Source organism: Takifugu rubripes, chromosome 19 (assembly GCF_901000725.2).
Source record: "Takifugu rubripes chromosome 19, fTakRub1.2, whole genome shotgun sequence".
NCBI classification, from domain to species: domain Eukaryota; kingdom Metazoa; phylum Chordata; class Actinopteri; order Tetraodontiformes; family Tetraodontidae; genus Takifugu; species Takifugu rubripes.
In genome coordinates, this window is record NC_042303.1 from 13,161,377 (window position 1) to 13,175,004 (window position 13,628).

Sequence of the window (13,628 nt, forward strand, 5' to 3'; positions counted from 1 at the left end):
TATTCAAGATTCATCAGAGCACGGTTATACTGATTATAAAGAGTAAAATTTGAATTGTACATTGATATATATATATATATATATTTATATATAATGTATGCATATGTAGAGAGATATATAGAAAATCCATTCATAAAACCTTATTATGACCATAACAAGGTCGCTTGTGAATATTCTTCCCGGCCACATGGGGCGCTGTTCGCGCCACCTCTCCATCCTGTCCGCCAGCGCCGCTGCTACGTCACCACATTTCACCGAATGTGATGGAACAGCGTGGAAAAGCGTAGAAGGTGGCTTCGAGAATCCCTGCCAGGAACGCGTAAGTTGAGTGAAAAGTTAACAAACTGGGCTCTTTGTGTCTGGACGTCGTTTTCCAGACGCAAGTCGAGCTGTTGCTCTGATATTAGCAAGAAAGTTTGATGCGTCAGCCTGATGATGTGGTCAAATGTGTCCTGTGACCTGTAGGTGCAAGATGAGGGAAGGCGCTCTGCTGTCGTCTTTGGTTCTGTTTCACCTCCTGAGCTTCAGCCAGGCGGCCAGACAAGGACAGGACATGAAGTGTGGCGGTATGCGTGCGCCCGCTTTGCTCTTTGATTTGCACAAATGCACGCGGCAGACTTGATGTGCGTTCCATCTCTGCTCCACACAGCCTGCAGGGCTCTGGTTGACGAGATGGAGTGGGCCATTTCCCAGGTTGATCCAAAGAAAATGATCCAAACGGGATCCTTCAGGATCAACCCGGACGGCAGCCAGTCCATCCGTGAGGTGAGAAAGTTGTCATTATAGGTATAGAATAAGCTACTGTGCTCCTAATTCTGTTTTAAATGCAGGGTTTGGATTTCGTGTCCTTGACTGAAATAACCAATTTGACCTTTGGTTACATAAATCTGCCTTTTAAGAGTAAATTGGACGGGTTTTACTGCCATTTTCATGAATGGATGCTCTGTTAGGTTCCGCTGGCTCGCTCTGAGGGAAACCTCCTGGAGCTGATGGAGGGTGTGTGTGAGAGGATGGAGGACTACGGCGAGGTCACAGACCCTTCCACAGACAGGAAGTCCTACGTTAGGATAAAACCTCGAAGCGGTGAGGCCATGGACCTCTCTGAGGCCACGCTGGATTCAAGAGTCACAGCCAGTTTAAAGTTTGCAGTGAGTGGACGTTTCCGGCAAGACTCCAGAAAACTGAGCGCTGATAAACGTTGCCAACTAAACGCTGTTTCTTTCCCTCTCCTACAGTGTGAAACCATTGTTGAGCACCACGAAGACGAAATCATTGAATTCTTTGCTCACGAGACGGATAATGTCAAAGATAAATTGTGCAGCAAAAGGACGGGTATGGTCTGAACGCAGATTTCTTACTTGCTGCTGCTTGTTGCAGATGTTTTCCACTGTTTATCCTGTCTGGTCTGATTCAGTGTCTTGCTTCTCTGTCTCTTCTGTCTGCAGATCTCTGTGACCACGCTCTGAAAATACCCCATGATGAACTTTGATGAAATTAGCAAGTGTCTTCCCCTGCTGTCAGCCGGCGTTTTCAGAGATGGCAAATTACGGATTTATGTGTAAATTATGAGGGGCTCTAAATTAAGTTAGAGTTTTTCCTTTGGTCTGTGGCAGTTTAAAGACCGTCCTAGATCGCAGGAATCACTGAAAAGCATTACATTAAATTAACAGTCAAGATGTTAAACATAAATTGTGTGGCATCGGAAATGAAGATATTTTTATACTTAGCGGATTTTCTTTAGAATGGGAAGAGTGATTTGAAGAAACAGTTTTTCACTTGTACATCCTAATTTCCTGTTATGTGACTTAATGCTAAATGTATTACTGATCCACTTTTTCCACTAGAATCTTTCATGGGTGTTTATTAGAAAATCCTCAGTGAAAATAAATTTGTTGTCCTTCATGTACCATTAAAAGTCTTTATATAGGGCAGTAGACACTTATTTAAGAAAATCACAAACTCATGTTTTTGTAGTTCTTCCAACCTGAATTACACTATTTCCCCGCTGGGGGCGCTAATAGTCCGCAACCTTCCGTTCAGAAACAGTATTTTTGCTGATTTTTCAATGTGTGAAAGAAATTCCATCATTGTCTCATGTGAATATTCTGATAATTGTCTTTTATATAAAATTTGTACATTTCCTCTGCATCTTTTTTGTCTCGAATAATTGAGAATATATTGGCACACAGCCTCAATGGATAAAATAAATTACATTTTTCACTCCTTTTATTAATGTGTAGTACATTAAAATGTCTATTTTAATCAGAAATCACTTCAAATCAGTTAATTCAAAATCATTTCAGCACATCTGCATTATCTTTAATAAATACAATTAAACATTAACTCAAAAATAAAAGCTCTAAAATCACCTAAGCTGAAAACCCATCATTTGTTTTTACAATCATCATCTGGTCATTGTCTGCCTCACCTCACATTCCTCGCTCACTGGTGATCCTGGTCTTCTTGATCTTCCTCTCTGTCTTCGACGATGCAGCTCTGTTCTCCCACTTCTGTCTCTAGCTCCTCATCCTCCAATGTCCAGAGCTCTGTCCCAGTTTTAGACGACGTGTCTCCATTGTCCACCTCTTTGTCAGTAGCCATTTCCCTGGAGCTGTGGCTGCTGGTGCTGGTGTAGGACAGCTGGCCCTCATCGACATCACCTGGATCCTGCTGGGCTTGTTTCGCTTTGGCGTCTTCAACACTTTGATCAGCTGGAACTTCCTTCATCTCGGCCTTCGTGTCCTGTGCTCCATGGAGCCCACCAGAGTCCTCTCCTGCATTCTCTGGATCCCACATCTCACTCACCTCCTCCTCCTCATTCTCAGAGTCGGGTGCTGTGTGTTTTCGGATGCGGTTTACGGCATCCCACAGGGACTTCGGATAATGAGGCTCCTCGCTGAGGGGCAAGACCGAGGGAACACTTTCGTTCCCCTCTTGCAGTGGCGAAGGTAAAAAGCAGGTAGGCGGGACTGGAAGCAAGTCGGATGAAGATGATAAGTTTTGGGATTTTTCACCAGATGCCCGACAAAGAGGGGAGATGTCTGTTTCTATGGTAACAGCATCTGCCGCATCAGAAGATGGGTCCGTTGTTACTGAAGGGGCAACATCTTTGTCCGAGCCATGTGATGGAGCAGGAAGCTCGGGGAGGGGGAGTATGACTACATCCGAAGGCGAGTTGGAAGGGTCAAGTTCCTTCTGCTTTTCAGTGTCCGTGAGAGCTTCTGAGGTATTTCTGTAGCCCATATCTTGTTCTGGTAGACTTGCAGGATCTCCAGTGGCTCCTTCTGATGGCTCTTCAGTTATTTCTTTTAAGATGGAGGCATCTTCAGTATCACACGGCTGTAAAATGAGTATCTCTTGACTCTGAATAGGCTGATGCTTGTTTTCAGGGGATGTTGTCTCTTCTAAAAGACCTGATTCAACTTCTTTGAGTGGCTCCATGTCATCGGTACACAGTCCAGCTGGTTGTAAAGAGGCCGCATGTATGATGTCCTTTTCGGATTCATCAAGTGGCTGTATTTGTTCTGCGTGTTCCTCCTCGGTATCTTCAGATAGTTGCTCTTCGGTTCTAGGACTCTCTGCTGTGCAGACACTCTCCTCATCTTGGGAAAGGTTTTGAGTGACCAATGCGGAGGATTCTGTCTCCTCCACTCCAGCACCCACTAGCACCTCTCCTTCCTCTGTCTCGTGCTCATCCTCTAGATTAGTTTCTCTAACTCCGTTCACCTGGGCCGGTTCGCTGATCTCATCTTGTTGCTGGAACACCAGCTCCTCAGGTTCATCTACAGGAGCCTCCTCGAATTCTTCACTGATCTCCCCGTTTGTCAGCCGCGGCGTTTTACCATCTTCACCCAGGTCCAAAACGCTGATCACTGGTTGAGTTTGATTTTCTAATTCATCAGTTGCGGCACCTTGGGGATCTTGGGAAGGCAGAGCTGCTGACTGCTGTGATGGAGATTGAGCAGAAAATACATTTGCAGGAGCTGCGGTCGGAGCCGTCAGTTCAAGATCATTACATTGTGATTCCGGATGCTCTAAAATGGGCGCAGGGTCGGAGGATGATGAAACAGGAGGTGGAGGAAGGACGGGTCCTTGGCTGTCCGGAGAAGGTGAAGGCCAGGAATCTGTGGATGGACTGAGATGTGGAGGGGAAGCGTTATCCTCCAGTGGGGTGCTTCCGTTTTCCCTCTGCTCGTTTGCATGTTCATCACTGCCTGCTTCATTCTTGGGATCATCATCTTCATCTGAAGCTCCGATGGGTGTTTCGGAAGGCACCGATGAATCTGGACCACCTTTAACGTCAGCCGCATTTTGGGCTTCAACATTCTCTGGCAAAAACCTGGTTTGGTCAAACTCCAGCTGGTTCTGCGAATTCTCTTCCTCTACCGAAGACCCGCTGCCATTGACCTCAAAAAAAGACTCGTTCTTCAGCGACGCAGCGTCTTCAGGCTGCTGCTCACTCACGCTCTCATTCAGAGGGATTCCAAGGATTCTTTCAGCACGCTGCGCCAAGGTCTCCCTGTCAGGCACTGAAGGGGATGCGCAGGGATCGGAGATTGTTCTTTGTTCTGGCTCCACTTTATCAAGAATATCTGAATCAGGCTCAGCGTCAGGCTTTTCTGTATCGAACGGCGGGTCCAGTTCTGCGTTCTGCTCAGTTCTTCCACCTCGGTCCGGCTGAATGTTTGACTGAAAGCACTCGTGAGAGAAAGCCGACTGAACGTCTTCGCTGTGTTCCGGGTGTGGAACGGTGTCAAAGTAGTGAACGTGCTCTTTCTTGGGTGATGGAATTTGCTCCATTTTAACCACAACACAGGTTGTGTCAACGGTCAGCGAACGTTTAGCACCTTCACATTCTTCCTCCACATCCTCTGTCCTTACTTCAGCCTGTGGATGCACTTCAGCAGGGATGTCTTTGCTCCCCAGAACCTTGGATCCGTCTTCCTCGCTCTCTTCTTTCGGACACTTTGATGAACTCGCAGGTTCAGACCCGACTGGGAAACTGGGCTCTCTCCATAAAGGATATTTGACTGATGTGTATTTCCCGGACTCGGAAGATTGCGTCCCGGCTGTACAATCAGCATCCTTTGCCACTTCTACATCTGTCTCTGGCTTCTCAGTTTTTGCTAAGCTTGCTGGCTCTTCCTGTTTATTGATATCAGTGTTGGAGGGTTCTGACTCTTCCACAAATGTGGGCACTCTGTAGTCGACCTCATCTGCAAGCTTCTGTGCCTGAATGGTTTCACTCTCACTCTGACCTGTAGCTTCACCTCCTGGCATGTTCCCAAGGGTCGTCTGCAGACCACAAACTGGGGAAGGTGGGATTTCTGTGCTGTCTGCTATCCGAGACACCAAGCAGAATATGGTCACCCTGCCTGCCTTCTTGTTCAACTTGAACTTCCTTCCCTCGATGATTTTTGAGGATGGTTCCTCGGCCTTGTTGCGAACCGTGTGGAGAACTGGCGCCTGTTGCAGAGACATCATCCCTTCAAATTGAACATGTGGCCTCTGCACATAACCTGCGCTGTCTTCTTGCAGGGAGTGTGTTTGAGGTCTGCTGTACTGGGGACAGAAGGTGAGTTGATTAACATCTGGATTGGTGAATCTCTCAGTCTTTCTTGTTTGGTGATCTACAGCCATATCCTGGTCTTTCAGTATCGGGTGCGACCAGTAGGTCTGTTTTTTACCTTCCTGCTCCCAGCTTGTGTCACCCTGATGTGACACAGAAGAGCTTTTTTGTGGGGTGTCATAAGGAGGAGGAGCAATATAACCTGGGGGTTTGCTGAACAGCCTCCTCTGGAAGCAGGTCTTCTCCTTCGGGGGGTGGCCTGTGTCAGCGAGAGCCCCCTGTAATGGATGTGCTTGCTGCCTGCCTGCTCTGTCACACCGTCCTGGATGGACGACTTGTTGTGGCGCTGTTGTCCCACCTCTGATGTCCCTCTCTGGAGCCCTGCTGCTCTCCGTGAGCCCGTGAGAGGCACCCCTCAACTCAGCCTCTATGCGTTTCCTCCTTTGAAGCGAGTGGCTGTATCGTGCCGCCCAGGCTTCTAGCTCTCGATAGCTGCTGTCGTTCCTTTTTACAGAAACCTCCCTGCTGTAGCGGGCTGGACTGCAGGTTTCCCACCTTCCCGGCCACCCCTCCCTTGGAAATCCCCTCTCATATTCCCTAGATGCTCTTTGGGCCCATTCTCTGTCTCTTGTTTCGTGCGGCTGATAAGCTCCCAGCTCCTGGTGATGCTGAGGGTGATGGTCTAGAATAAACGGGAAGTGTGAAGAGGAGAGGCCGACTTGCTCATGCTCCATCCAGGGAGCGTAATCGTGTAAGGCTGCTCTTGATCCCGGTAGAGTCCAGTAAGTGGGCTCCCTGCGTTGGTCCTGCCGCTCACCGTAGTACGGAGGATTCCGGTGTCTGTCATGGTAGCTGGAGACAACAAGGCCAGAAGAGGCACGAGTAAACAGTCATTTCAATACATCTGGTTTGACAAACTATGAGTCAGGGGGATCTTCACATAACAAGTCGCTATTTGATGAATATCACCAATATGTATGCAAACTTTAGCATTTTAGTGTTAACTAGTGGTCTGCAATGAAATAGTTTGTAGAACTGAGTGTAGTAATTACTAAATCTACAGTTATTTACACTAATGTCACACAAATAAAGTTTCATTTGTATGAATGATAAAACACTTATCAGCAACTTAAATATCTATGTTTACTCACGTCTGTGGGCAGTTTCTGCCAGGAACAGTAAATGTTGAGTACAGAGGTGACTGTCCCTGATTCCCAGGCCAGAACTCCATCTCCTGTCCGAAAAAATGATAATGATAATACATCTTTAATGCATTAGAGATGAGCAAACAATTCCCCAAATAATTCAGACATCTACTGTGGTTTACCTGTACAGGATTTATCCAGATTCTTTTGCCTTCTGCTCAGAAGGGAGGACGAGCTCTAATGAAGTCCAAACAGAACAGCTTGTTTTAAAAGGACGATGATGGTTTTCGATCCCCCTCCCTCCCAATGCACACACACACACACACACACACACACACACACACACACACAAAATTGGCAACAGCCTTTTAGTACACGTACAGGCTTCAGTGGGTCACAATAACAATATGATCAAAACAGAGAGCATATTTGGGTTTAATTTTAATTAATTTCACATGCTCCATGTCCTTTTTAAAAATATATATATATATAAAGAGGTACATAATTGTACAATTTCAGTATACATGAACCTGCTCAAATGCTTGTTGTACATTTATCATGTTCACAACCTCAAAAACTTTTCCGTGCTCACTTTCATGTCTTTCCAGATCAATGTTTGTGTTAGCCTCCACAATCACCACAACAAAGCTGATCTGCAATTTCCATGGCACCCGTGCAGGAGCCGGGCGGCACCATGGAGGGCAGACGCCGCGTGGAGATAGCGATCTGATGTTTTGTCGGGCTGAATTGTAAAAGAGGGAGAGACGGGTCGTGTCCTTTTCTTTGAAACTCTCCGGCGTAACAAACAGGCTTTCCTTCTCTGAACAGAAAGTCTGTACATCAGCAAAGAGCAGGAGAGAGAGAGGAGGGGTGTGTGTGGGGGGGTGAGGTATGTACTGACAGCAGGCAACGGGGCGGGCAATCTGGCCATGTTGATGAAGATCAGATGAACTTTTCCAGGTTAATAATGCTGAAATGAAACTATGCACAACATGTCTGATGATGAAGGGAGCCTGCTGCTGGTTTCTCTGGTTCCTTTGAAGGAACTGGCAGTTAGAGATGAGGAAGAGAAATGTGACAAGTCACTCATCACTCTGTGATGATGAATAATGGTTTTACCATCATACACTCCCTCTCTCAGTTAAGATATGAGATCAAAGTCCTCATGGTTTTGCAAAATACCAATCTTATTAGATATATATCTAAATAAATACCACTTTCTATAAAAACAGTCATTCACAGCATCTGTTGCACATGTCACAACACCAGCAAATTCTAACCTGACTTTTTTCTGTGACTATTTGTAGCTTCATGCATCATGGAGTATTTTTCTTGCAGGGGTTCATATTTGCATGCATGATACACACTGTTTACCACATAAATACTGTAAATAAAATGATGCCAGTTCTAACTCCCCCTGCTGTTGCTGGACTTTCTTTAGAGATGCTATGTAAAGATTGATGCTTTGTGGGTCCTTCCACGTTAAATTTGCAGAAACCAGGAGTCCCGTGCTCTTTTCACATTTTGGATGAGATAAAGCTTCACTCTTACACAGATGAGACAGTGTCCCCACATGCAGTGGGTAAATCTCTAAATGATATCTGCACAAAGCAACAGATCACACTTGGAAGAAAAGTTCCTGTGGCCCTCACCAAGACAGTGGGAGCATGGTAAGAAGAAGTGGGCCAGAGGAAGGTCTGTCGGGGTTACAGCTGCCCCTGAACACATCCAAAATTAGATGGAAATGCCAGTGATTGCAAAAACATCTTTTTTTTCCAAATATGGTGTGATGAAAATAAAACGACACAATTACAGTACACAGTTAATGTCCATGAAGGAACGGGAAGCTTACAATGATTTTCATCAGAACAGTCAATCATACCAAAGCGGACCCCACTCCCCTATGAAGCGCTTCCCTTTCAGCTGCAGTGACAGCTGAATGACGGACACAATAGAGAGTCACACCCACGGACTTTTATTATTAGCGGAAGTGCGGATTAACGTCCAAAATGACGCCGAATACCGACCTCATCCTCAACTCTTGACCGATTAAAGTATAGACAGTTTCCTGACAAAATGTGTATGCAGACAAAGAACAATCGACTGAGAACCTTCGCCCACCCCACACACTTGAATTAATTAACGCACGCCACAATAGATGAGAAACTTCCGGGACAAGAATCTTGTTTAGCAAGTTAGCAGCTATACCATAAGATATTGATGTACATAATGTCACATATAGTAACAAACAAACATTAAAAAAACGCTCGTCATTTTAAAAAGGTAAAATTTATGCCAAAGTCTAAAAATCCGCATCCTAAATTACACATTACTTTTAACTTGAAATTAAAACCTTTCTGGGTTTCCGGTTTGACGTTCGTTACCTTTAAGCAACTGCATTGTTGACGGGACTGTTGAGATATGTTGACGATTTTTTAAATGTGGAAACACTTCAAAACACAAAATCTTTGTTTTCGGGTTTATTCCAAAAACATGAAATCAAAGAAAACTGGAAAAATGTCTGTTTACTTGTTTTGATTTTGTAATGTAATGATGTAGCGTACCACAAGGACATAACTATAGTTCCCCTCACACAATTTCACATTAATAACATGGTCATTACAGGAGTATAAAGTGTGGATTTCAGTACAGAACTGTCAAATAAAGCTCTTTCAGCTTATCAGTCTTTACAGAGCACAGGCACACATAAAGAACGCATCCACATGACATCACGTGTCCGATCTGAAAATAACTAAAATAAAAATCGGAATGCCGTCCTCTGCTTGTCTACATCACAGTTTTCAGTGGGAAGGATAAGTTCAACAACACAGATTGAATGCGGTAATTCTGACAGACAGAACCTCTTGATTATTTGAGGTCATTAAAAAATAAATAGTTCTTTTCATCATAAAGATGACAGTAGTATTACATCCATAGCACAACTGCCCTCTGTCTCAGGCCATAACATGTGCAAACTGCAAACGTTTATTAAAGGTAGCACTTTATGAAAGGACCAAGTGCAGCATGAATGACGTGTGACATTTGAAAATACTACAAAATAAATCAGAGGATGTCCACGGCTGTGCACACCCTCGTCAGGCAAATAGCGGAGTTACACAATTCATTCTCCAGAAGAAAAAGAGGGATGTTCTGTAAAACAAAAGGAATATATTTGGTATTGAATAACTATTCTCACCCTTAGCTGAGATTATTTTAATATGAAATATTTTCCTTCTGTTTTTTCAAGATATAACACTGACCCTGGAGATAAAACATTTGGTGGAAATTTCCATCAGAAACCGTTGTTACGTCACATTTCCACCACTGATAGAAACAGTGCAGCCACATCACTTTACAGCTCAGCTTTATCTGACAAGTGTTTTCTTTCATTAGACGCGTCAGCACAGCCGGGTTCAGCTAAACTCTTATATAGCATCTGTGATTTGGGTGCGAGTCGGTCCAATAAGCAGCTTTAAGAGCACAACCATACAGCTGATTTTTGCTCCGCTCACCCTCCTCTAAGTGCACGAGTAAGGAGACCTGGAATTCTTTCTCTTGTGTTTCCTATGAGTGTGAAAGGCTGTCCTCTATTTGGTGTAGAACCACGACAGGGTCCAAGTCCACACAAACACACGATAAACACCCAGACAGAAACCAAAAGCTAGAGGAATGCAGAATTAAAACTTTGTTCCAAACAGAATCATAATAAGAACAATGACTATGACAAAGAGGATCAAAATAACCAGCATCTTTCTGTTTTTCTTCTGATACTGCTCCGCCTGAAAAGAAAATGGGAAAAAAAAAAATCAATCTGGACCTTCATAATTGTAACAACAGCCACATATTAACCCTGGGACACGCCCAGTGTAAATGGGTTCATTAGGAGTAAAGCTCAGCTGTCCAGCTCCTAAGATTCAAGATAGAATCTAACCAAAACGGGTTTTTGAAGAGATGTTTTCATTCCATGATAATTAGTAAAGTAATCTCACATGGAATCTTATTCTTTTTACTGCAAAACTTGCATCACATTAGGAAGCGAATGTTTTGGTCTTATGAACTCATCTACTCACACAACACATTCTGGAAAGGGATTAAATGTTACATTTCTTTTAAATCTCAATTGTAGACTCACATGCAGCACATGAGCCATTTTCTACTCACCTTCTGTAACTGCTTCAACCCGTCTTCTGTTTTAACACAGGCCTGTTCCACATTGAAGTCAATTCTGTCCAGAACGGTGCCCTGAAGAAAGGAACGCCACGTTAGCACAAAAAAAATGTCTTCCTCGTGGACTTTTAACGCAAATATATACTAATATGAAGGCCTTATACATATTTTTAAAAGACAAGTTTGTACAGGCATATTTGTATAGTGAAAAATACCTGTTCCACCACCATTCCAGCCAAGTCCCTGAAAATTTCATTCAGATCTGAAATGGATTGCACTATCTGTCGGATCTCCCGTTCTCGCTCTTCAACCACGACTGTGTTCTGTTCCACCAGCATCAGCTGGTCATCTGTGAAGCCCTGAAATTGGACCAATACGTTAAAAACTAAAGCAGGACTTCACAATTTTCAACAACTGCAGCAAGTGACAAATCATTATAGGCCAGTATAAAAGAGTATGGGGATAAAACCTTTTCATATACTGCTAAATCGTCATCCTCTTCCATTAATGGACCAGAATCAAAAAAATGTTTCGATCTCTCCTCGCGGTTTTTCATACCTGGAATACCGAAATATGACTTGAGAATATATAAATGCCTGAGACACAAGTGTGTGGAAGAATCATTGGGAACAGCCAGCATCTTACGTTTCAGGTAGCTGGACTGAGTGTGTCTGAAACTGAGGGACAGATCCTGCAAACTCTGCGCCAAGGACGAGACCACGTTTCTCAACAGTCTCTCCTCCTGCTCGGTGCAGTGGCCACAGCGAGACTGCAGTCCTGTCACGGCTCGCTGGCACCGATGAAACATCTGGAAGGGACAGAAATTTAACTGCTAACCTGGAAAATCATGCCATTCCTTTACTGTATTGGTATCCTGCACAATTTTTAAAATATATCTTTAGTTCATGCTTTCGATTTAAATAGAAAAACTGGCCATTTTCGTACACGCAAATATATACTGAATACAATTACCTGTGTAATTTCTTGTGTAGTGATTTCTATTGCATGCTCTTCCTCGCTGCTGTCATCCAGTGTCGGGCGATTCATATGCTTGTCATGAAGTAAGGCCAGTTCCTTCATCTTCTGCCGAACACGAGTGATTTCATACTGGATCTGAAAGCGAAGATTAAAAGTATGAACAAGTGGAGCCTTTTGGATTAGAGGACTCCAAAGTGTTTATGAGGACTGGATCAATCAGTTTTATTTGACCTCATCCACCCCCTCTATCCATTTGGGGGGGAGTTTCTTGGTGACCCCAATGGCAGCTTCAGGATCCAAACTGATTCCTGACACCAGGGCCATTCGGTCATCAGCCAACTTGAAAACACAAAAAGCTCAATTATCAATTATTCAAATAAAATGTACATGATGTATAAGTATACTCAACTAAATTAATTTGACTGTCAGTACCTCATCAAGCTCCTATTGTGATTGGTAGAGAGCAGAGGGGCCCCATCCAACAAAAAGAAATCAGAGGGAGAAGAAGCAGCAGTGTGAAGGCCAGAAAAACAGCAGTTCATACCATCTTTCATTTAAGTCCCAACAATGTTTGTTTCAGACACAACTGCACAAAAAAGCCCCACATACATTTGTAACAAGGACAGAAAATAAGTATCAGACACATCACAAACAGGACAAATCAACTAATAGGCTGAAGCTATTTTAAATCAAAGGGTTTGTGAAAGGGAAGCTGAAGCACAGGATGCAAAAGGAGACAGCAGAGAATATTTTCTAACTGCTTAATTCCCACCACTGCGTATAAATCACATTTTACAAAATGTTGCTCTGGTGCACCAACTCACATGAATATCAGTTTGACCCTGAGCTCTGTTGATGTTGTGGAGCTCACATTAACCAAAGCACAGCCGCATAGGTGGCTGGAGAGCTCTCTCACATGATACACTGCAAAATATATTTACCCCCTGGGGCAATATAAAACTAGTTAAAAGGTTAACATCTAGTCCACAGCTATTCTCTAGCAGATAACGGTTTACACCGATTCTATTTTAGACCCTCCACACCCATTTGGTCCTCCTCCATCATCTATTTGTGCTGCATCAATGGGCAATATAAGTGACACAAAACTACTCTAATTGAAAATATCAGCTACTAGCACACAGGGGTAACTAGCAAATGAACATCAATTACTGACTATATGCAAACACACACGATAAAATGTCAAAACGATGCAGACCACTCACCGCAGCATTGCTACGTGTACTCAGACGAGGGTCGTATGTACTCACTTGCTCAGCCAATATCTGCCGGTTTTGGATTGCATTGTTCCGCATTAACAAGAAGGCATCGGTCAGACGCCTAGTGGCCATGACTGCCTTGTTTGATAGTTAAATTATCACTGGAAAAGTACAGATCAGACGACGATTTAACAAATAACGTCGACTGCCGCTGACTCGCTGCTAACACACCGCTAGCATTAGCTTTGCAGCGATTAATAATTAGGTAATGCGCTATACTTCGCCCACAGTACACAAAAACCGAAGTTAATGATAATTATGTATAAGACATAATTTATTTCAGATGACAAAAAATAAAAAACATGACCAGCAGTCTTCACAAATCTTGCCGGACTAGTAACGTTATTCCTTCTGCGGAAGCTACGGAAGTAGGAAAAAACGTAAACACTTGCGTGGACAACTCGGTCTTCTTCGGCGAAACAAGCTTCGTTTCTGTTAACTCGACTTTTGTGTGCAGCGCCCTCTTGTGTCGATATAGAAATGCGACAGAAT

General features: G+C 43.8%; 3 protein-coding genes across 7 annotated transcripts; 1 reads left to right on the forward strand and 2 right to left on the reverse strand.

Annotated features, from left to right (window-relative positions):
• Positions 1-169: 169 nt before the first annotated feature.
• On the forward strand, positions 170-2,144 carry cnpy2 (canopy FGF signaling regulator 2). The gene is made up of 6 exons (XM_003973523.3): positions 170-319; positions 466-566; positions 650-765; positions 951-1,148; positions 1,236-1,332; positions 1,446-2,144. Exons 2-6 carry the CDS (start codon positions 473-475, stop codon positions 1,487-1,489), a joined length of 549 nt encoding a protein of 182 aa, XP_003973572.1. The 5' UTR covers positions 170-319; positions 466-472; the 3' UTR covers positions 1,490-2,144.
• A 140-nt stretch (positions 2,145-2,284) lies between these two features.
• LOC115246814 (uncharacterized) lies at positions 2,285-9,078 on the reverse strand. 2 transcript variants are annotated; one of them, XM_029826305.1, is made up of 4 exons: positions 8,367-9,078; positions 6,897-6,951; positions 6,721-6,803; positions 2,285-6,421 (listed from the first exon to the last, which is right to left on the reverse strand). In XM_029826305.1, exons 3-4 carry the CDS (start codon positions 6,798-6,800, stop codon positions 2,443-2,445), a joined length of 4,059 nt encoding a protein of 1,352 aa, XP_029682165.1. In that variant the 5' UTR covers positions 6,801-6,803; positions 6,897-6,951; positions 8,367-9,078; the 3' UTR covers positions 2,285-2,442. The 2 variants fall into 2 exon arrangements, with proteins under 2 accessions (XP_029682165.1, XP_029682166.1); XM_029826306.1 differs by lacking the exon at positions 8,367-9,078 and having other exon boundaries at positions 6,897-7,042.
• Positions 9,079-9,181: 103 nt separating this feature from the next.
• stx16 (syntaxin 16) lies at positions 9,182-13,553 on the reverse strand. 4 transcript variants are annotated; one of them, XM_011614106.2, is made up of 9 exons: positions 13,083-13,553; positions 12,292-12,303; positions 12,091-12,198; positions 11,854-11,994; positions 11,527-11,689; positions 11,351-11,439; positions 11,097-11,240; positions 10,876-10,956; positions 9,182-10,493 (listed from the first exon to the last, which is right to left on the reverse strand). In XM_011614106.2, the coding sequence occupies exons 1-9, from the start codon at positions 13,206-13,208 to the stop codon at positions 10,392-10,394; spliced, it is 966 nt and encodes a 321-aa protein (XP_011612408.1). In that variant the 5' UTR covers positions 13,209-13,553; the 3' UTR covers positions 9,182-10,391. The 4 variants fall into 4 exon arrangements, with proteins under 4 accessions (XP_011612408.1, XP_003973523.1, XP_011612410.1 ...); XM_003973474.3 differs by having other exon boundaries at positions 13,128-13,552; XM_011614108.2 differs by lacking the exon at positions 12,292-12,303 and having other exon boundaries at positions 13,128-13,552.
• Positions 13,554-13,628: the final 75 nt, after the last annotated feature.

Bases quoted from the DNA above. Each gene is read 5' to 3' on its own strand.
- cnpy2 (XM_003973523.3), top strand. From the start codon at position 473: ATGAGGGAAGGCGCTCTGCTGTCGTCTTTGGTTCTGTTTCACCTCCTG. The intron at 567-649 runs GTATGCGTGCGC...TGCTCCACACAG, and splicing joins ACAGGACATGAAGTGTGGCG to CCTGCAGGGCTCTGGTTGAC. The intron at 1,333-1,445 runs GTATGGTCTGAA...TTCTGTCTGCAG, and splicing joins ATTGTGCAGCAAAAGGACGG to ATCTCTGTGACCACGCTCTG.
- LOC115246814 (XM_029826305.1), bottom strand. From the start codon at position 6,800: ATGGAGTTCTGGCCTGGGAATCAGGGACAGTCACCTCTGTACTCAACA. The intron at 6,422-6,720 runs GTGAGTAAACAT...TGTTGTCTCCAG, and splicing joins GGCAGAAACTGCCCACAGAC to CTACCATGACAGACACCGGA.
- stx16 (XM_011614106.2), bottom strand. From the start codon at position 13,208: ATGGCCACTAGGCGTCTGACCGATGCCTTCTTGTTAATGCGGAACAAT. The intron at 11,995-12,090 runs GTCAAATAAAAC...CTTCGCTTTCAG, and splicing joins GGATAGAGGGGGTGGATGAG to ATCCAGTATGAAATCACTCG. The intron at 10,957-11,096 runs GTATTTTTCACT...TCCTTTCTTCAG, and splicing joins CTGGAATGGTGGTGGAACAG to GGCACCGTTCTGGACAGAAT.